Source organism: Podarcis tiliguerta (assembly GCF_965153285.1).
Source record: "Podarcis tiliguerta genome assembly, chromosome: 2".
Classification (NCBI taxonomy): domain Eukaryota; kingdom Metazoa; phylum Chordata; class Lepidosauria; order Squamata; family Lacertidae; genus Podarcis; species Podarcis tiliguerta.
Window position 1 is genome coordinate 119,408,616 of NC_139535.1, and position 22,879 is coordinate 119,431,494.

Here is a 22,879-nt window from a genome sequence, read left to right on the forward strand (position 1 = left end):
CATGTTTTTGGGTGTGACGGATTCAAATATGCTATTATTTTTGTGATTGGTAAAAAAAAAGCACCTAGGCTGTTTTCAGAAAAGCAAAGAATTTTAAATTTCACCTTCTGAAAATATCAGGTAATGCTAAGTAATAACAATAATAAATAAATAATATTGATATATAATATAACTACAAGTAGTTGGCAATCATTTTTAATGATTTCTAGGCAATTTCACACACATTTTACTTAGCAGGTCAAACTAAATTATGTTAATTGAACCAAAATATCTTGAACGCCCAAGTCACGTTACAAGTTCTTAGCCCTCTTCATTTTGGGAATTTGAAAGCTGATAAATTCAGCATGGCCTCCCAGGGGGGTGGCTGCTTCTTTGCCTGCTCATTTAAAGAGGGCTCTTTCCCCATCTCTGGCGCTTCTGGAAAAGGTGAGAAGGTGGTGAAGTGGAGACAGCCAATCAACCCAGACCAGCAACAGGTAAGCACTACAAACACAGGGGCAGCAGCTCGGAATGGGGGCAGCAGCCCCCCACAATCTGCAGCCTGAATCAGCTGCCTCACCCTGCCTAATGACAGAGCTGGCCCCTTCTATGCACACAGTTCTGCTGTAAGCCTGAATAACCACTTTCTTCACAGTTCAACATGGGACACAAAAGCACCTCTGGATTAAACACAGCAAGAATTCTTTCCCAGTGCTGCAAAACAGTTTACGTCTGTTTCATCCTTGAGAAAGGGCTGCTGAAATCATGCACATTGTGGGGGCTGCAAGTGGATCCATATCACCTGCATCACCATGCAATACTGGGCTCCCACCAGAGACCATGTATGTTCTCAGAGGGAATCATGAGAGGCTCACTCACCTCCCACGGAATTGATCTTGACCAGGACCCATTCTTTGCTCCAACCAGGACAGTCTGCCAGGGATGTGAGCACTTCCTGGACTGAAGCATTCACCCGAAGCACCGTTGTGAGGCAGGAGTAGTCTGGCCTGTATATGTCATACGGGACTATATAGGAGAAGCAGGGAAAGAGACGAAAAAGGAGGGGACAGCAGCTTTAATGCAGGAGCTAAAGCTTTGTACACTTTGCTCACAGAAGCGTTCAAGTTCAATCATCAGTAATGCCAATTATAGCAGGACTGCATCACCTATGTGGACATATGTGATGAAGGGCAGAATATAAACTTAATAAATAAAAATAAAATAAATCCAGCCAATTGGAACTCTCCAGCCATGTTACTGCAGCGACCTTGGGGGCTGGATATATGTCCCTCCCATGTTGGCTGGGGCATCCTGGCATTCTGAGAATTGTCCAGACGAAAGGGCAAAGCAAAGGGCAGGCTGGCTTGGCGAGCGACCGAGTGAGCGAGGAAGCAACGCTCAATTACCTTTGTCCTGGGCTCGGATAGTATAGCTGCTGTTCAGAAAGGGTTCCTCCTGGCTGGCAAACCAGTCCACTGCACTTCGCACCTGGGGGTGACGGAAAGACAGAAGGATGCATGAAGGTGCAATGGGATTCTCTTCCACCCAGAGGAATCTTTAGGCCCAGGCCTGTAAATAAGGCTAAAACCTACCAGCAATAACCTGGAGAGTAAGAAATCTTTTTCCGTCAGAGAGTCGCTTGCCCTGAATGAGCAATGCTTGAAGGGAGGGGCACATTCCCCTGGTGAAGGGGGCAGAATCAAAAGTGGGCAGCACATGGGATGTGGCGCTTGCCTTTGTACAGGAGGCTCCATTCCAGCCACAGAACAGCCAGAGGTCTCTGCCCTCTCCGTCTTGGCAAGATGCCTTGGTGAAGAAATGTGGGGTTATCTGTGCTTGCCTCAAACACAAACTCAGAGATGTGACGAACTGTCACTCCTTGGGTGTGGCACATGCTTACCAACTACGGAGCTAGCCCAAACCTTGAGGGTGAAGCAAACAGGCCCTATTTGATGGCTACATAGAGACCAGAATCCATCTGACATGCAAGGCTGTGAATTTCTGGATCTTGCTTTTTATTCTGCTGGGGAAATGAGATGGCTCCATCCTAGATTTTATTTTCACATTTCTAGACCTCATTATTTTGAGAAATACATAACCAAGCAAGTTGCCTAAAATGGAAAAGAGGAGAGTTTTGGATAGTTCCTCTGCCCCTGGTGCCAAGGAATGGAATAACATGATTCTTGTCTGTCTTGAGTGTCGCCTAACTTGAGTTCTGCTTTATTTCTGACAAATATATTTCAAATTAGTGGAGGGAAGGGAGCCGCCTTTTCAAATGAAAATAACTAAGCATGTTTGTCTGCTGTGCGTTGTTTGCAGCCGCAGCTCCCTTTAGCGAAGAACTGTGGATTCTCTGGCAAAGGGCTTGTACTTTACCTGAAGCTTTGGAGATGCGCAGTTGCCGCCATTTTCTAACCTGTCCAAAGAGGAAAGAGGGACCCCGTCACCATTACTGTTTATTCTAGGTTTGGAAACCCTGGCGAGATGTATAAGATCAGATGAAGGAATAAAAGGTGTAATGACAGCTGGGTGCAAAGCATATAAACTGAAAGCATTTGCGGATGACCTTGTGATAACAGTAGAAGACCCGATGGCAAGTATACCAAGGGTCTTAGATAGAATTTCTGAGTTTGGCCAAGTAGCAGGTTTTAAGTTAAATAAAAACAAAATGAAAATGTTGGTAAAAAATGTGACAGAACAATACAAAAAAGATTTACAACAAAAAACAGAACTGTTAATTTAAAAAATGTAAAATATTTAGGGGTATGGTTGATGACAAATACAGTGGTACCTCGGGATGTGAACGGGATCCGTTCCAGAGCCCCATTCGCATCCTGAACAGAACGCAAGATGCGGCGGCACGTCTGGGCATGCACGGGTCGCGTTTCGCCACTTCCACACATGCGCGTGATGTCATTTTGAGCGTCTGCGCAAGCGGTGAAACCCGGAAGTAACACACTCCGTTACTTCCGGGTTGCCGCGGAGCACAACTCAAACGCACTCAACCCGAAGCGCATTCAACTCGAGGTATGACTGTAATATAAATATTTTCAACTACAACTATACATCCACTTGGAAAGAAATAAAGAAAAATTTGGGGGTGTGGGGAAGGTTATCAGTAATAAAAATGCATGTATTGCCAAGAATGCTATTTTTATTTCAATCAGTTCCCGTAATCAGTGGAGCAAAAAGATATTTCTAAATTTATTCGGCAGGGGAAGAAACCAAGGATTAAATATAATTTGCTAACTGGTACTAAGGAAAGACGTAGCTTCTCCCTGAGATTATATTATGAGGTGTCATGTCTTTGCTGGTTTCAAGAGTGGATAACTTAAAAGAATGTGGATATTCTAGATTTAGAAGGCCATGATAAAGATTTGGTTGGCATGCATATCTATGGTATGAAAAGACAAAAGTGCATAAAGGTTTCCTAAACCACTTGGTAAGAAAATCGATTTATGTAGTATGGGAGGAATACAAAAACCTATTGGAACAGAAAACACCTTGGTGGCTCTCCCCACTAGAAGCAATATCCTTGAAAAAAGTAAATGCAAGAAGTGAATGGGCAACTTATAAAGAGCTGTTAATGGAAGTAGAAGATCACTTTAAAATGAGAAAAATTGAGGATATAAGACATTTAGTAACTGGTTGCAGTATCACCAATTAAATGTTGTATTTATGAAGGGTAAAATAAATGGTTTTAGTAAGGAAATTTCAACGTTTGAAAAAGACTTACTGGAAAACAATGAGAAATTACTTTCAAAAATGTATAAACTGTTGTTAGAATGGCATACTAAAGATGAAGAAGTTAAATCAGTAATGATACAATGGGCAAAGGATATTGGACATAATATACAATTTTCATCATGGGAAAAGTTATGGAGGGGAGATCTAAAATTTACAGCATGTTGTATGTTGAAGGAAAATTATAGGAAAATGATGTACCATTAGCACCTAACTCCTACTAAATTAGCAAAAATGTATAGAATTGCTACAAATATTTGTTGGAAGAGTAAAGAGAAAGAAGGCACATTCTACCATATGTGGTAGATGTGCAAAATGACAAAAGCATACTAGGAAATGATTTCTAATGAGTTGAAAAAAATGTTATAAATAACTTTTGTGAAAAAACCAGAAGCTTTTTTCACCAGGAATTTTAGGTCCAGAAATACCAAAGCAGCAGAAAAGACTATTTATGTACACTACGACAGCTGCGCGGATACTGCTGGCCCAGAGATGGAAGGAAGATAAAATACCTAGCAGAGAAGAATGGCTAACAAAGATGATGGACTATGCCAAAATGGCGAAAATGACCGGGAAGATCAGAAACCAGGAAGATAATAAATTTAATAAAAATAACACTGTAAACAATTAAAAACATTGGCAGGATTTTAAAAACACTTGCAATGTAACAAGAACTATGGTGACAGCTGAGTTTTAAGGAGATATGGAGAACATTATGCGATGCAGTTGGAAAAGAATAACTATGGAACCCATGAGGGGGAGGGAAGTCTAGGGATTCAGAGAATCCTATTTGAACATGTGAATGCAAATGTTAAATGTAAAATCGAATAAAAATATTTTTTTAAAAAACAAAGAGGGAATATTATCAGATCTCAACAGCTATTCATGTTGGCTCAGCTCTTGCAGACTGCATTTGCAGGAAGTGTGAGAAACAGACTCTCTAGCCAAGCAGCAACCGCTCAATTACAGCAATGAAAGAGACCAGTAAGATATTGAGGCCCCCAGGTGCAACCAAACATCAGACCTTCCCCACACATTTAAAATAACTCACCTAGTGTAGAGAAGCAATGACCGGGGGGCGGGGTGGGGGTTAAAGAACACATTTTGTCCATATTTTATCTGACCTTGCTTCTCCCCTTCACCTCTCAGAACAAAAGACACCTGCTGGGTCAGACCAAAGGCTCATCTAGTCCAGCCTCCAGTTCTCAAAGTGGCCACACAGATGCTGCTGAGAAGCCCACAAGCAGGACTCGAACACAATACGCCTCTCCTGCTTCTTGTTCCCAGAGGCTGGCACTGAGTTGTACTGGAGGTCAAACATAGCCATCGTTGTGATTAGTAGACCTCCAGGTATTTTGCCATTCTTTTTTGCCTCATCTTCCCCGCACATACCCAGATCCTCGCAAACACAAACTGGGGCAGAGTAGAAGACTCACACTCGGTTCCTCCGGCGATCCTGCATCTGTTCCCTAAGCAGGGGGTCCAGACGAGCATCCTGGGCTGCACACTCTGACAGGCTCTGCAAGAGAACGGCCAGAGCTGATGAGCAGAAGCAGCCAGGCTGGTTGCTACAGAGCAAGAAGGAGCAGACCAGCCTCCTGCAGATGCAATCTCATGCCAAGCAAGCAACAGCCTCCCACCAACCCAAGTCGACTTTTATCCTCTCATCCTCTCCTTGTGTTGCACCTCTAGCACTGCTCCCTGCACCCGTCCTGTTACCTGCAAGAAGGCCACAGAGCTGGATTCTGCCTGCAGCAGGCGCCCATAGAGCAACACCCACTGGTTCACCAGCCACAGGATCTTCTGCCTTTTGCCCAGGATGTAGGCAGCTTTGTCCTGTTCGGTGCCCTCCGACGGTTCCGAATGAAAGGTGAACAGTAGTCAAGGAGACACAGAAACACAGCCGTATGCAAGGTGGACCAGGCCCGGCTCTAGGTTTTAGGGGGTCTTAGGCTAAGTCCCTCTGGTCGGCGTCCTAAAAATGGCAGCTAAACCCAGCTGCTGCTTAAAGCTTAAATCAATGAGGCAAATTAGTCATGATTTACAACTTTTGCTCCCTTAATCTGAGATGCCCTTTTAGTCAAACTAAAGTTTATTAACTGGTTAACCTAGCCAATTAATCAACTAGAATTTACAGCCCTGATTAAAATGTATGCTGTTCAGGCGAAGCCACTTTCATTCTTAACCTGGGACACTAGAGATGTATGGAGCATACATCTGGGATCTCTCTAGTGCAAGGATGAGCAGCTAGCAGACCCTGGGCCAAATCTGGTCCCCAAAGTCTCCTCACCAACACTGCTATTTAGCATCCCAGAGGCAAGGCAGGCAGGCACAGGGAACAGCTTGCCAGCAGCCCACCAAACTAGGCCTCTAAAGTGGCCTTCCAAACAGAACTGCTTGGTGACTAGGGAGGGTGTAGGATCCAGCAGAGAAACAAACCACAAAGGATATTGTTGGAGCAGAGCTCTGCACAGCTGTGGTGTTGGCATGAAGACATTATGCGTCAGAAGGAAATCTCCAAGGAAGGTGTCTACAGAGATGGCAGAGAAGCTTGGTGAAACATTACTACAAGGGCTAGATGATCTCCTAGATGATCTGCATTTAAACGCCTGTAACCTGACAAATCGTCCCATGCGCATTCTTCCAGTGTACACACATTGCCCTGTACACTTCAAGGGAGACGACAACTCCACAAATACAAAGGAATGTGCCTGTGTAGATGCCCCTCTGTTCAAACTTCTTCCCCCAGTTCTTGGCTCTAAAGTGGCCCATGAACCAAGGACTGGCATGGGGTTTTCTCCGGTGTATTAACTAACCCTTCTCTTTAAGTGGCCCTCGACTTACCTATGGGGTCAGAGAGCGTAGAGTCTGGACGCATAGTTTCCAGCAGATAATCAAGTATTTTTTCAGGGGTCCCAGACATCACTGAGTACCTGAACAGGAGACGAAAGCATGAACTTCTCAGATAGCATGACAATGAGGTGGAAACCAGAAGCAAGTGATGCACCTAAGCAGTAAATGCCGCCCCTCTTCCCATATCATTAGCTGATTTTGGGGGGAAACAACAACCCAGGTTTGGCATATGAATATTTTTCTCACAAACACATTACATAATAGGTTTTGTAGTCTAGAATTGCCACACAAACAATGAGTGATGATCTCCTGTCCATATTTTGTGCCCACAGTTGTACAGTATCGTATATTTTGTAGTCTTAAGGTTGCACATGAGCAAAGAAGCATGCAGAAGAACTACACTATCGACAACTACCATACTTGCCCAGTGGATCTTACAGAAGCAGATGGAAATTTAAATCCATCTTCCTGTGGGGGGAGTGGGGAGCCCCAATGTTTTGGCATCAGGAAAACTCCAAATGTTCTCTCTGATCCTATTTCATGTGGAATCCAACAGCAGTGCTACGTTAAGATCCTCTAGAAAAAGCACCATGGCAGTTGGGATGAGCTGCTTCTGCAGCTGCCTGCAAAGCACTTCCAAGAGCAGGAAGTACACCCAGCCCTGTTTTGTGGGGAAGGCAAGAAAAACAAGCAGAAAGCGCTTGTGGGTGCATCAGACAGAAGCTACTTCTGCCTCTAGGAGGGAGCACGGAAGCGAAGGGGGCCAGACCGCAGTACCTACTGCTCCCTGGAGTCCCAGGAAGGTGACTGGAGCTGCTGCCTTGCAAATTCTTCTCCAGAACAAGCACCACCTTCCCATGTTCCTTCAGCCGCAGAGTGTTGGCTTCAACATCCTAGACAGGAAAGCATAAGCTAGTGAACTGGGTTGCATTACCATGCTTCGGGCACGTCTACACTGGAGCTGAATAACAGCCATTGGCCCTAGGCCAATGACATCCTCAGATGCTATCCTAATGGGCCTCCTTTAGGGCAGAAAATCAGTGAGTTGTACACTTCTGGATTCCATGTTGGGTTCCATCAAGCCTTGTGCAGCTCCTCCACCTGAAGTCAAAGTGCTCAGCCCAGTCTGCTCACTCTGCCACACAACTAATTTCATAATGGTGTAAAGCAGGGAAAGAGGCCTAGGATTCTAGTTCTATGCTATATCTGCTGTGAGAGATTGCAGTCAAATCCAACAATGCATATTCTTGCTAGTTAGTAAGTTGAGGGGCAAATAACCACAGAGCTGTATTGCTGATAGGCAAAGACCATGGAAATGTAATGGGTAGAGGGGGCTCTGTGTGATGTTATTTCCCCCTCCTCTCCTGGGGGACAAGGAACATACAGAATTTCCTCTTTCCTCCTCTCTCTCTCTTCCTTCGTCAAGTCATGAGGGCAGACATGCCCTCTGCTTGTTCCAGTAACAGGCATACGTCTGAAGCAGTCTTTACTGTAAATATACCGCATTTTTCGCACTATAAGACGCACCAGACCACAAGACACACCTAGTTTTTGGAGGAGGGAAAAAAGAAAAAAATATATTCTGAATTTCAGAAGCCAGAACAGCAAGAGGGATCGCTACGCAGTGAAAGCAGCAATTCCTCTTGCTGTTCTGGCTTCTGGGATAGCTGCGCAGCCTGCATTCGCTCCGTAAGATACACACACATTTCCCCTTACTTTTTAGGAGGGAAAAAGTGAGTCTTATAGAGCAAAAAATACGGTAAGTATTTTACCTGAATAGTTTTTACTGCTGCTGTAGCTGAGAACCAATGCAAGACCTCGTGTAAGTAAATCATATCTGAAGCTTACTTTTCAGTCTGGGTGAAGGAATAGGGGGAGTCAGCTTGCTTCACAGCTGGACACAATTAAAAGAAGGCTTTGCAGACTATTCCTAGATGCATACATTTTGCATTACACTGATAAAATGGAAGCATGTGGAGGAAGACCAGCCAGGAATGGGCAAATGCCCAGTTGAAACAGAGTGACCGGTCATTTGCAACCTGCCCTTCACAATGGATCCCTGCTCAGGTGCCTAAGGGAAAGCAAGGCTGCTTCTGGAAAGGACGGGATAATAAACAACCAGGCTTTGCAGGTGGGATGGAGGGACTTCAAAGCAAGGAGCTTAGTGTACAGAGGAAAGGAGAACATTCAGGCACAGACGTGTGGCAGAAGTCCTGGAGAAACTGCTGGTAACTTCATTTATTGCTGCCTCCTGATCCCTTAATGCCCTCAAATTCCTTACATTTGAGACAAAATTCCTTCCCAGGGCAAACTATTGAGCACTGAAAACTGTCAGAGAATGGAAGGACCCCAGCCTCCATGTGTGACCCAACTCCTGGCCCACCTTGAGGATGCGATTGAAGTCCCGTTTGTCCACACGCAGAAAGTGGCAGCTGTCTTCACGGAGGATGATGGTGGCTGCACGGGGGGCATCATTCACCAGCGCCAGCTGCCCAAAGTCATCACCCTCGTGCAGAGTGGATACTAAGCCCTGAAAAGTGAGTGCACCACGTCCGTTACTGCTCCAAGGGACATTTCCATGGCAAATACGGGGGACCCTGCTGAGGGCAACTGAATACCAAGGCCACTCACCAATTCTCCTTTATTTTCCCTCCCCTCGCTGCTGTCACCACCACCCCTCGTGATAGGCTTATTTTTGTTCTCTGACTGGCAAAGCATCTACGTCTCAGGGCAGCCACTCCTGGTGGGCAGGGGCTCTTCAGGGTTTCATGCAGGTGTCCTTTCCAGACTCAACTCGGGACTTTTTGGGTGCAACACATGCACTCTTGCTAAACCTGAGGCTGCTGACTCATAGGCTGGGCATTGTTTGGGGGTTTGGGCAGTGGGGTGGGGATGGGGATTGTTGCTGTTACTGATATTTTTTATTTTAGATCTTACGATTTATGTGGAATTCATTTCTACTTGGCTGTGTACTTTTGGATGTTTTATTTGTTGTTTATGATCATTTTTGATATGTTTGTGATTACATATTTTTCTCCATGTTTCAAGCTGCCTTGAGAATGGTTTCAACCATGGAAAGGTGGCATACAAATAAAATTATGTGACTTTGTAACTTGTAAAGTAGCACCTCTCTGCGTTGGCAGCTAAGAAGATCAGGCAGAAGGAACTAGATAAAATAGCAGTCAACTGCAAAAGGGGATTCGGATATTTAATTTGGCACATTTTACTAGAGAATTTTCTGCTATTCCATTTTATGGAACAAATAATCATGGTAGTTGTGACCGTGGTTTATATTGTATGTGTAGTGCCTGATGATTTTATGGTTATTGCTGTTTTTCCTTTGGTTATTTTTCTGAATGATGCCATGGCCTATGGCTAGCGCAATAAAAGTCTACGATGATGATGAAATAAAATTATGTATGTATATATGTAGATATATGAATCACAGTCCTCCCCCAAAGGTATGTTGACTGACTGAGTTATTTTTCAAAAGAACACCAGAGGGAGAGCCGGATCAGCATATTAAATATGACAAGCAAGGTGTTCATACTACCGTGAAACTTTGGGACAAACAAGTATTATATTGTATATAAATGTAATCTGATCTAAAAGCATCAATATATGACAAGAAACATCTACGTAAATAGATTTCTCTTAGTCCAGATGTGGATATAAAATTTCCTACACACACACACCGAACTTAACCCCAAGCTGACCCCTTCCAGAGATTAAACATACAAACCTTGTCACGTGTGACAACGTTGACTGATCCCTTCCAGATGATGTACCAGGAGGTGCCCTTGTCCCCTTGGCTGAACACTGGAGGGGGGAAATCCTTCGCATCAGTGCTATGGGACTTATGCTTTGAGACACATGCAAAATGAGTGCCCGAGGGCACAGACCAGCCTTCCCCAATGTGTTTGGGACTACAACTCCTATCTGCCCCAGCCAGAATGGCCATGCTGACGGGAGCCAATGGGAATTATAGTCTGAAACATCTGGCGGTCACAGCAGGGCAGGGAAAGAAGCACAGGCAACATGTTAGAGGCAAAGGAGGAAATGATCAGCTTGGACTAGGGTGGGGAGGGGGCACAGGAGCAAGTGGGCAAAGCAAGAAGAACAGGTTCTCAAGGGAGCCTTCAAAAGAGCTGCCACAGGGAATTGGAAATGAGGATAAATAGATAGGAAGTTTTCCTTCTGAATTGCACAGGGTAGAAGATTGCTGTGTGTCACATTTGACCCTCTCAAAAGTCACTGGGATGATGGCATAGCAACAAAACACAAGACCCATCCCCATTCCAAAGACTACTGCAATGCACTCTTCTTTCCTTGCGCCTGATCCGGATATAAAACTTCTGCTCAGAGACCTGCCCTGGTTGCTGATTTGCTACCAGGCCAAGTTCAAAGTGTGATTATTACTATAAAAAAGGTAAAGGTACCCCTGCCCGTATGGGCCAGTCGTGTCCGACTCTAGGGTTGTGCACCCTTCTCACTTAAGAGGCCGGGGGCCAGCGCTGTCCGAAGACACTTCCGGGTCACGTGGCCAGCGTGACAAGCTGCATCTGGCAAGCCAGCGCAGCACACGGAAATGCCGTTTACCTTCCCGCTGGTAAGCGGTCCCTATTTATCTACTTGCACCCGGGGGATGCTTTCGAACTGCTAGGTTGGCAGGCGCTGGGACCAAGCAACGGGAGCGCACCCCGCCGCGGGGATTCGAACCGCCAACCTTTCAATCGGCAAGCCCTAGGTGCTGAGGCTTTTACCCACAGCGCCACCCGTGTCCCACTATTATTACTATATAAAGCCCTTAACAGCTTGGACCAGCTTACCTATGTGATCGTCTTACCCCCCTGAACACCCACCCGACTGCTTCCATCTACAGAACTGGTACTGTTACAGGTGCCACATAATTAATACTCAATCCACATTTGTAAGGAATTGATGCCTTAGTGTGGCAGCATCCCAATTTTGAACTCCCTGCCTAATGACAGCAGGCAGGAGCCTTCACTGGACTCTTTTTCAGTGCCTTGACAGGCAAGCCTATCAAGACAGGTAGAAAGCTGACATATCTTAATCTGGTATTTAGCTTATCGTTGGTTTTAATTATTTTTTGGAGGTTTTAAATTGTTGCTTTTCACTGATAATTTTATTGTTTTTTTTGTAAACTGTGCTGAGGTTTAACTACAATCAAGAAGTGTATAAATATTGTAAAATAAATAAACAAGCCAACTTAGAGTGGCTGCAAGATACTGCTCCTTGATAGTGTTTGCCTGGTTGAAATGTGTCTTTCAACTCTGATGATACACGTTGATAGCTGGGTGGAAGGGAGAAAAGTGTGTGTGTAGAAAATAGCTCTTTGCACAAAGGTAAATTTGACATTCCCTGCTCTGACCACTTTTGCCTCGGGCACCACCCACCCCTGCCATGTGGCCCCAAGAAGGTCGCTGAGATGAGACATGGCCCTCAGACTGAGCTATGGGAATGCTTGCAGGAAGTCAAGAGAAGAGCTAGGCTGAAAGTGACTAAACCATTGCCAGCCAGTTACTCACACACAGTTCCAGCCTTTGCATGGGATTCGAACAGCAGGACAGCAGCCAGTTCCCTCTTCACCTGTGGCAGGAGGGAGACAAGCAGTGAGCTTGCCCTAGACAACCACTTGCACAAACAGCCGAGGCAGAACATAACTTTGGTGATTAAAGGTGTTGGCCACACTGGCAGAGGAAGAGGGGGGCGGGGGGGAGTGTACCACCCCCGGCAGCGTGATCCTGGTGGGGTGCCATTGCGGCTGCTCCCCCCACCCATGCTGGGCGCCATGCCCCCGCAGACAGTGTGCCATGCCCCCAGGATACACGCCAGCCACGCCACGCCTGCTCTCCGCCCCCAGTGCCAGAGCATGAAGCTCCGCCACTGGTTGGCCAAGCAGGAAGCAAGTTCATGGAAGGGACACATGCATAAAGGCTTCTAGGGAGGAAACATCCACACTTGGGTCAGCACAGTTCTGATAACTACATACTATTCATACTAGTCAATAGCTATACTCCTCTGTAATCTTGGTGGTTCTTAAAGAGAAGTCCACCTAGAAGCTCATTTATGTGTACTAAATTATAGTCAACAAAAAAAATATAGTGATACATATTTCTTAACATCAACATACGGTGCTATATTTGTCAAATTTTGCTAATAATGCTGGATGACAAAGTTCTGGTTACCAGATGCCCCTGGTGGTGGTGAACTGCTCACCACCTAATCTTATTTATGGACTTACCAGCCAGCTGCCATTCTTTCGTTTTTGATTTCTGGACTGTGCTTAGACTGCTTTGCATGTTCAAATTGACACAGCTCCCCTCCTCTGATTCACCCATCAAATACAGTCCATTAAGTCACTCAAGCATACTGAGTTCAGAACTGAAGAAAAAGGGACCCTTGATGCAATGGCTCTGTGCGTGCGTGCGTGTGTTGGAAGTATGTGAGCAGAGAAAATAAGCAAACTGAAATATTTAGAAAACTTGACAGGTGCCAATTCTAAAAGTAGCATCATAAATTCTTTACATCTAGTGTAACAGCAAACACCCCCCCCCCAACGTGCATGTATTTTCACCCCCTACATCTGTATAGGAGATGGATCCAGTCTGACGCAGGCTCAGGCAGCAGGTGGGCAGGTTTGAAGTGACTGACAAATGAAAGGAAGCAACCAGGTGGAAATAGGACAAATCTGCTAGATAGGTTCATCCTATCAAATGGAATAGCTAATGGCGGGGGTAGGTGGGATTTGTTTGGCCATCCCATTGGTTTCCATTCCTAGCCATCCATTACTCATGGCATTCAAATTAAAGATGGGCCAAATGAGGCAGAATCTGACCGTTACTTACAGAACTGGAGAGATGGGCGACAGCTTTGATGTGCAGCAGCTCCTCAAAGATCAGTGCAAGCTCCTCATCTGTGCGCTGGCCAGGGCTGGAGGAGAGTGTACAGGTAAGGCACACATATGTCAGGTTCTCCTGTCACTTTACAGCACTCACCACCACCACATCCTCAAGACAGTGTGCATTACCCTGACTCCTTCAAAGCAAAGGATGCAAATTCATGGCATAAACCTCCTTGCATCTTCTGATCATGGGGAAGGACAAGGAAGAGAGCAAACTACCAATGCAGCAACAGGACATCCTTAACCTCCATCACGAGGGCGAGACGCCAGGTAGCTTGGCTACAATCATGAGGGCGAGAAATTCACTTTTAAAGTTAGGAAGAGCCTGCTAGAACAGGCCAGTGGGCTATGTAATCCAGGATCCTCTTCTCACAGGGGCCAATCACTTGCTGAATCAGATCAGATGTGCATAAAATCCAAAGAGACATTTTCCTTAACCCTGTGTCAATTCAGCACATAATATCAGATTTTTGTAAAGCATAACTGCGGACAATGAGAAAAGCTCTCAGACCCAGGGGAATTAATCAGCAAAGAACAGCATCAAAATACAGGTCAAGCAAAAGTGTGTATGAGTCCCTAGAAAGGCAGGATTTAAATAAAGCGAATGAATGAAATAATCAAGGAAACAATATATACATTTCTTTCTATCTTCATCTATCCACCTGCACTTTCGTCCACTAATAAACAGAAATGGCTTTGCTGTTCTATCAGCAGCAAAGCCTTAAACCTTCCACATTTCCTCCCTGCCTGCCACACTATAGCTCAGTCCTCACACTCACAGTTTGTGCAAGATGGTGGTGAGCAAGGCGGTAGGGCCCAGTTGGGTGAGCAATGCCAGTGCCTCCAGGAGCTCCTCCCCATCCTGGTCTTCAGCGCTTGGCTCCAGGGCCACGAAGCGGAAGAACTGGGTGTCGCGGTCCTGGAAATAGCTCTCCTGCCGCACTGCACAGGGAAGGCGGGTGAAAGCAGGATGAGAGTAAGAGAGCACAAGGGGATGGGGAGGGAACCTGTGGTCCTCCGGGAACTATTGGACGACACCTCCCATCACCCCTGATTGCTGGCTATGTCGGCTGGGGCTGATGGGAGCTGTAGTCATCAGCTACTGGAAGATCACAGCTTCCCTGCCCTTAGAACAAGCCAACAGAAGATATGAAGAGCCCCCTGCCAGCATATCTGCTCCCAGTTGCGTCGCCTCTTATAGATTTCCCTTTCTCCCTGTGACAGGCAGCTATCTGGACAGTGAAGGAGTGCAAAGTGGCATTACAGCTGCTGGGTGAGACCAGTGGGCACACAAAGAAACAGAGGGTGAGGGGTCCTTGGAGAGCACCCAATCCAGCCCCCTTCTCCAGTGGCAGACCTTGGGGTTTCAAATATCAGCAGTGCCCTGCGCGATGCCAAAATTCGGTGCCCCCCAAGGCTTTCCCTGTGGAAACCTGCTCTCTTCTGCTGAATCGGAGCAAAGAGCAATCTGCAGAAAACCCAAACTGCTGTTTGTGTCGATTCAGCAGTTCAGATTGGGTTTTGCTGGGGGAAACAGCAGGGCAAAAAACAAAAGTGCTCTGACGTGGACTGGCTTGGTTAGATAGCACCGTGAGCAGTGCCTAATGAGCAGCGGGATCCTGAGACTGTCATGGCCCCCCTTCTTTCCTCTGGTTGTCTCACCATGAGCCAAGACTCCTTCGTCCACCAGCACCTGGCAGAGTCCAAGGGCCTGACTGCGCGTCTGTACAGAAAACTCTGCGCTGAGAAGCACATCCACCAGCTCCTTCCCAGAACAGCACTGCCTGGAAGGGAGACACCAAACAGAGTTCATGGTAAGAATTCCCACAATCTGCAGCAGAGCTGGATGGGCAAGTTCTGAACTTCAGATTGGATTTTCAGTTTTAAAGCTCTAGATCTCCCCTCCGCTCCCCCTCTCCCTTTCCTTGGTTTTGGGGGTTTCATCTTTTGGTTGTCTGGAAAGGACAAGACAAGACAGTAAATTTCTGGAACTCATTGCCATAAGATGCGGCATTGGCCACTGTCTTTAAGGACAATTCATGGGGGGGGGGAGGGTCTTTCCAGTGGCAATTTAGTCATGTATAGCCTCCAAGTTCAGAGGCAGAATGCCTTCCTTACCTACCTGTATCTATTGCCATCACGTCCTATTTATGGTTTCCCTAAGTTGGTCACTCTGGGAATGGGTTGCTCGATTAACTCAGGGATGGGGGACCTGCAGGCCTCCAGATGTTGTCGGACTCCAACTCCCATCAACCCCAGCCAGCATGATCAATGGTTAGGGATGACCAGAGTTGTGGTCCAGCAATATCTGAAAGGCCAAGTTCCCTATCCCAGGACCAGCTGGGCTTTCAGTGCAGGATGAATAGGGACATTAGGTTGGTCCAGCCAGCACGGTGTTGTCTACTCTGACTGGCAGAGGCTCTCCAGGGTCTCAGGCAGAGAAAGGTATTTCTCGCCTCTTGTTAACTGATCCTTTTAGAAGCTGAAACCTTCTGCTGTAGAAGGCAGAACTGCAGCAATAGCTTCCCAGCCGCAGAGTCACTACCATTTACTGGGGGTGGGGGAACACTGACACTGACTTTGGGAAAAATTTCAGGGGCAGCTAGTTGGTTCACTCGCAAGAGCCCCCCGCCCCTAAAGGAAGCAGCATGCCCACAGACCCTGCAGCTCACTAGCTGCCCCTGACTCCTTCTACAAGGGACAGGTATATGCACACCTGTAAAGCCGGAGGTGGTGCTTGTGATCGCGGATTAGGTCCGGGTACAAGATGACCAGATGTGCACAGAGGAGCCTCCCTGCTCTCTGAATTTTGTTCGATGAAGCCTGTGAAAGAATATGGCAAGAGCTTGCTTGCTACATTTGTACCAGACAGCCATTCCACCAACCAGTGTTCCAGGATGGGAAATGTGACCATTTCAAACACAACAAAACAAATGCAGGAACAATTAAATACAAGTATTTATTCACCTATTTATTTACAGCATGGGTGGGGAACCTCTCTATTGCATGAAGGGGGGGGGAATCGCATTAATTGCTCTGCCCACTTTGCTTCTGGCTCTGTGCACCATTGGCATGTGGCCCTTGGAAGGTTGCCCAGAAGGGAATGTGGCCCTTGGCATGAAAAGGTCCCCTGCCCCTTATTCATGGCATTTCTACGCTGCTCCACAACACAGAGCACCCGTGTGGCATAGCGGTTGGTTTGTTTGTTTTTGCTCAACACACAACAAAAAGGACAAAATAAACCATAGTGAGAATACCATCAGTCACACCATAGAGAATTAATATAAATTTCATAATCCATAAACTGTAATCGTCTCTTCTTTTAAACCCGACTTCCCATCTACTCCATAAATGAAATTACCATTCTTTGCTGCCAATACATGTTATTACTGTCATCTCAAATCACTTCAAAATATGTTAAATCATATAACTAGTGAACAATACTGCTGGAATTATTCAAATGCTGCTACAGATTTTAAGTCAGTATTATTAATTTTCAAATATATTTTAAATACTTCCCATTTTGAAATGAATTCTTTCCTTTGTTTTTTAATTTTTCAGATAGGCTATCTAATTCAACACAGTCAATCATTTTTTGGACCCACTCTTGTCTTGAGAGAACTTTTTCACTTTTCCACATTGTAGCTACAATGCCACTGTTGCGTAGAGAAAAATATCATTAATTTTTTTAGGAAAGTCCATATCAATAATACCCAGTAAGTGTGCCTCTGGCTTGAAGTTAAAATCATGAGGACTACAAGTGGCGTAGTGGTTACTGTGCAGGAGAAGGACCTGGCAGACCAGGGTTCAAATCCCCACTTGGCCATGAAGCTCACTGGGTGACCTTGGCCCAGTCACTGCCTCTCAGCCTAACCCACCTCACAGGGTTGTTGTGAGGATGAAATGGGGAGGAGAAGTATGTCTGCCACCTTCAGCTTTTTGGAAGGATGGTGGGATGGGATAGGATAGGATAGGATAGGATAGGATAGGAAGAAATCATAGTAGCTTTCAGAAAATAAGACAAAACTTCCAAAACCACCAAAGTTAAAGCACCAATTTTAAAATGGAGAGACCTGTGCCATATAGTTATTTAAAAGGCCTGGGTGAACAGAAAGGCTTTCATCTGGCACTGAAAAGACCACAAAGATGGAGCCAGTGAGCCTCCCTGGGAAGCCTGCTCCATAACTGGGGTGCCACTACTAAAAAGGCCCTCTCCCTGGTGATTATGGCCCTTGCTTCATTTGGGGAAGCACTCAAGAGTAAGAAAAATATTGAAAAGACAGATAAAACAATAAAAAAACACTGAATGCAACCAGTTAAAACCAATTACACTATATTCATAAGGCAACCTGTGAGTCAAAGCTTTGCATAAATGGGAATGTATTTGCTTGGCAGCAGAAGATGAGAGACAGGGCTAGCCAGGCTTCCCCGCTCAGGGTCCCACTTTTGGGGGAAAGCAGGGAGGAGAGGAAAGGGATGTTATGCATAGTTGAACAAGTTGTCGTTTGCAGAATAATAAATATGCATGAACAATTGTGTCATATTTATAAACACTTGACCTCCAAAGTCAGATATTTTTGTCTCTGGTTCTTTTCAGCCTTCCACTCACTGTTTCATAGAAGCTCAAAGGTTCAGTCCTAAGATATCATCAGTATGGGCCTGTTCTTGTTTCCATTGAATACAGAACTTCCTTTTAAAAGCTGGTTATTTTGAAGGGAGAATACATGGAAACAGGTTCGTTTTAAACTCCTCTGTCAATTTGGTTTTAAAATCTGATTTTCTTCCAACTTGCATCCTGGCTACGATGATTGGCTCTCAGCCAGACACGGATCACAGGCTTCCGATATATATCCCCGTTGACTGCCCCCAGCACTTCACAAACATTGCCTTGTTTCAATAATCACAACCACCTTCTGAAGCAGGTGAGTGTTAGCCTCCCTCATATGGGGGAGCAGGGTGGGGGAGGACTGAGTCTGAGAGAGTGGTTTGCCCAGGGACACGGGGCAGATCCTTGTCAAGAACTGAGATTTGAAGAAAGCGCTTTCTGATTTCGCTGTCATCAGAACATAAGAATAGCCTGCTGGCCCATCTTGTCCAGCATCCTGTTCTCACAGAGGCCAGCTAGATGCCGGTCGGAGGCCAGGGAGCAGAAGATGAGCCCCAGAGCCCTCTCACCCCCTGTGCTTTCCAGCAACTGGAACTGGCAGTTGTGATCTTCACAATCATGAGGACTAGGAACTTTTTTAAATATAAAAAAATGCAAATAGAGTTTTGTAGCTTCAAATTCCATGGGATAGACAAGCCTTTTCTACATTTACACCTACATCATGTAACACCTTGCCCCTTGAGGTTCTTATACTTTTCAGGCTTTTGCTGCACCACCGTGTACTAATGTGATTTTAGTGTGCAAAAGCTCCCATGAATGTGGCATAAGCCTCAGAAAGGTGGGATGGAAATCTATAATAATAATAATAATAATAATAATAATAATAATAAATGCTTGCACACATCCCTGAAATACATAGACAGACCTGTGTGAAAGGACACACATCATACCACAAGCCTGTTAGCCCTTGGGGGGGGGAGTAACCGCCCCCACTTTTAGGCTGTGCTTCCTTTGTCCCTGTCAAGACGGCTGTTTGATATTTACCTGCTTTAGGCTGTGGCCAGGCACTAAGGCTGATTCGGTGTCTGGAAGAGGGGTCTGGAAAACAAAAAGATCAAGGACATTTCCTTAGTCCATTTACAAAGTGAGGAAGGGTCTGTCGGTTGCGTGTGCTAGCCCAGTACGCAGCCCAGTGCAGAAGCAGGCAGGCATCCTCCCTTGCAAAGAAAGTGGTTCCTCATCCCTGCAAGAGAGAACCTGTGCGCGCGGGGGGGGGGGGGGGGGGAAGAGTTACCAGGCTGACCAGATGTCACATGTTAGGCACCCATGGAGCCACAGTACATCTGAAGGGAAGAAACGCCATGCCGTGCCACAACCCCAAGCCTTCGAGAAAGGAAAACAGGTCTCTTTGTCTGACCTTCATTGGGCAAAAAGCGGCAGAGTTTGGTAGCCAAGTCATCTGTGGCCAGAATGCTAATGGGAGTTGGCTCTGGGGTGGGAAACATGTGACTCTCCAGATATTGCTGGACCACATCTCCCACCATCCCTGACCATTACCCATGCTGGTTGGGGCTGTTGGGAGTGGGAGTCCAGCAACATCTGGAGGTGCCACAGGTTAGCTACTCCTGAGCTAGGAAGTCCGCTCACACAATGTTGAGTAGGACTTCCCACATGAATTTGAGCCCCATCACATGATTACACCTGATGTGGAATTGGAAGAAGTAACATAACGGCACAATGGTTGAGATTCACTAAAGGAGAACTGGTCAGAATGCTGATTGTGTGCAAACTGATAACTTAAGATGCCTGAGGCAAAGGTAGCAGATGAGTATCACACCTGAATATGCAACCTGCCTCCATTAACAATAAATAAATTAAAGGTCCAAAGGCATACAAAAGTTTTGCCTGTTTTGATCTGTTTGAGTTGTGATGGTGGTCCCTTCACATACATACGCATCATGTGATAGGCATCATGTGATACTGCTCTCGTCATGTGATGAGCATGCAGGTGCAAACTCATCCTGAGGCCCACAGCAAAGTTTGCCCCACCCAAGGAGCAGCGGAAGGCAAGGGAGCTCCACCCCTTTCTGAAAATCAGCATGCAGCAGAAACTCACACAGAGTAAGAAAATAGTTGTCAGATGTTGGCCTTGTGACAAATGGTTGGCTGGAGATTAGCTGTGCTCTGGGTGTGGTTGGTAGGAATGAGTTTTATATGTAAAAGATTAATAAGGATGCCTTTGGGAGACGTTACTGTGGTGGAAAAGTGTTGTCTCAGAAATTTCATTTAGTTGCCAATGATGCTTTATATGTGGATTTTTTACTGCATTTTAGCATTTGATTCTTACTTGTAACCAGTGCTATGTTTCTAGAAAAAGAGGTGCTGGAACTCACCATGAAGACCTCCCTTGTTCTCTTAGAATGGCAACAGCGCTCACCTGAGAGATGGTGGAGCTGAGGTCCAGCAAGTTCCAGCTGAAAAAAAGGCCTGCTTGTAACTCTTTTGTTAAGAGAATATTTTCTGTACCTGCTAATCATGCTGCTTTAAATGGGAATCTTATTGCATTTGATTTTCTTCTGAAATTTTATATTTTTCCATTTTGTCATGTTCTATTTGAAGTTTTAAGATAGGCTGTAAAACCACTTGGATATTTTTAGAACCATGTAGAGTTAGAGAAATTATTTAAATAAGTACATAAATAAAGATTATACTTTTAAATAAACATATCTGAAGCTTTATGCAGAATCTACAGAGATTCCCCCCCCCCAAAAAAATGCAAATCAGTATAAAAATGATTTAAATAAATGGTTTATTTTCTACTTACTTTAATAGACATATTTGCAGGGACCAGCCTTAAGCACAGCCAGACCTACAATGAGGTAATGTGAGGCAGCTAGCCCAAGAAGCGGATTCTGTGTTCCATTACAGATGGAACTTCCCACAAATGAACCAGATTTGCTACAGAACACAAACACAACTCTAGTTCAAGTGTTTGCTTGGCCAGAAAGCTCTGGAATTTGGAGTGGTATCATGATAGAGCCCACAGAAATATTTCAGCCTTTGAGTGGTTTGCCAAGTTACCAATAGTTTCTTGAGAAACTGCCCAGCACAGAGAATACAACGCAAGTCCCAAGAAGCATCTCTCCTGGCCTGAGATAGAGTAACCTCTAAACAATATTCAAAATGGAGGGAAACATCCAGAGAGACAGAGGCAGGACTCTCAGAGCTCATTTCTGATGAGAATACAGGCACAGGAAAAGGTACTCTGCCCCTAAATGCAACCAGATCAGCCCCAAATGCACGACCCACTTGTCCGTATCACATTCAGTTACAGAACAATCCTCACTGTGTCTCTTGAATTTCAATTGTGACAAGGGGAGACACCAGAAGCACATCTTCAGCATCCCAAAGGCACATTTCATGAGCATGTGGCCACCCTGTTGCAAAGCCTGCCGAGCTCCTCCTGCAAAGCAAGGTTCCACTGGAGTGGGGCTGATAGTGGGAGGTGCCTCACTATTCTGCTGTGACACCCACCCAGGGGCATATGGGCTGTTCCCTCCCTGTCCTTATGCGCTGCCTCTTGTAGCTTTAGGAATTTGTGTGCATGCCCTTCTCCCTGCCCCACAACCAGTGTGTGTTTCTAGGCTTGGGGTGGCACATCCCTGTGGTGAGACTTCTGGCACTCAGGAGCTGCGCACTCCTTGCCCACTTACCATCCTCCCTGGGGCTGCGCTGATCCCCACCCCCAGCCAGTATCAGGGAGTATCTGAACCACCGTCCTTGAGAGCACATGTGCATCTGTGCAGCTGTACTGACCATCCCCTTCTCAGTGAGTGATAGCTAGTAGGAAAGGATAAACAAGCATGACAGGGTAGATTTGAACCAGTGACCTCTCTGGTATGTTTGTGCCTACTTTGCAAACTGCACCACAGAATCCCTCTGCCTGCTGCAGCTTCCTACTTTTGGATCCTTTCCTGCAGGGGGGGAAGGGAAAATGTTCTGTGCGATGGAGATTTCACCCTGCGACTCCTGAGCATGCTAGTGGAAGATCCCTTGGCCACTGCCTGGTCCTCTGCTTTGTTTGTGCTCTGCAGGGCATGGCAATGTGATGCGACGCTCCTCCAGCTCAGCCTCCAGAGGTCAGCTCCCTCCAAGCACACACTGCTGTCCTTGGATTGGTTGGCATAGGTGATATTTCCAGGGACACTGGAAGAATGTCTGCTACTTTTATGTAATTTCACCGCCCCCAGGTTGACATCAGACACAGCAACTGTGATTCACTTAGCTGAGATTCTTGCATTGCAACAGCAATTCTGGCATTGCAGAGGGTTGGACTAGATGACCGTAGGGTGCCTTCCCAACTCTACAATTCTGATTCTACAAACTGCTCTGCCAGTATAGCACCAGAGTACCTCTCTCCTCATCTGCAAAACTCACCTGTCAAGTATGATGCTTACTGCAGTAGGAACACTTCCAGATACTGTAACCTCAGGGGTGATGGGAAGGTGCTCTGCACATGCTCTTAAGACAAGGACAGAGAAGCTCAGCTTGAGGGCTACCGGAGCCCTCCATGCCCTTTCCCCAGCCTTCAGGAGTCTGCCCGGGCCACAGAGAGAGACAGACTCTGCTCCATGTCCTTCTTGAGTGCCGCAGCACAGCTGCAGTGTGGTCTTGACAGGGATGGAGAAAGGTATGCTGAGAGGATGTGTGTGTGCAAAAACCTCTAGGTTTTGCGTGGCAGGAATTTGGCCTATTGCACAAAGGTCAAAAAC

The 22,879-nt window shown here is 45.9% G+C and overlaps 1 protein-coding gene across 5 annotated transcripts in view; it reads right to left on the reverse strand.

The window, feature by feature from the left end:
* The window catches only part of RAPGEF3 (Rap guanine nucleotide exchange factor 3), a 49,522-nt gene that overhangs the window by 9,927 nt on the left and 16,716 nt on the right, over positions 1-22,879 (reverse strand). For 2 of the 5 annotated variants that reach the window (XM_083428229.1, XM_083428231.1), the window contains 16 exons: positions 19,152-19,205; positions 16,218-16,324; positions 15,164-15,285; positions 14,281-14,443; positions 13,446-13,530; positions 12,126-12,186; positions 10,319-10,395; positions 8,960-9,106; positions 7,354-7,469; positions 6,568-6,656; positions 6,175-6,253; positions 5,443-5,593; positions 5,160-5,242; positions 2,356-2,395; positions 1,386-1,467; positions 859-1,005 (listed from right to left, as the gene is read on the reverse strand). In XM_083428229.1, coding sequence (XP_083284355.1) covers positions 859-1,005; positions 1,386-1,467; positions 2,356-2,395; positions 5,160-5,242; positions 5,443-5,593; positions 6,175-6,253; positions 6,568-6,656; positions 7,354-7,469; positions 8,960-9,106; positions 10,319-10,395; positions 12,126-12,186; positions 13,446-13,530; positions 14,281-14,443; positions 15,164-15,285; positions 16,218-16,324; positions 19,152-19,205 — 1,603 coding nt within the window. Of the gene's footprint in view, positions 1-858; positions 1,006-1,385; positions 1,468-2,355; positions 2,396-5,159; positions 5,243-5,442; positions 5,594-6,174; positions 6,254-6,567; positions 6,657-7,353; positions 7,470-8,959; positions 9,107-10,318; positions 10,396-12,125; positions 12,187-13,445; positions 13,531-14,280; positions 14,444-15,163; positions 15,286-16,217; positions 16,325-19,151; positions 19,206-20,500; positions 20,582-22,544; positions 22,622-22,879 lie in introns of those variants that run through there. The other 3 variants (XM_083428232.1, XM_083428228.1, XM_083428230.1) reach the window with 3 other exon arrangements.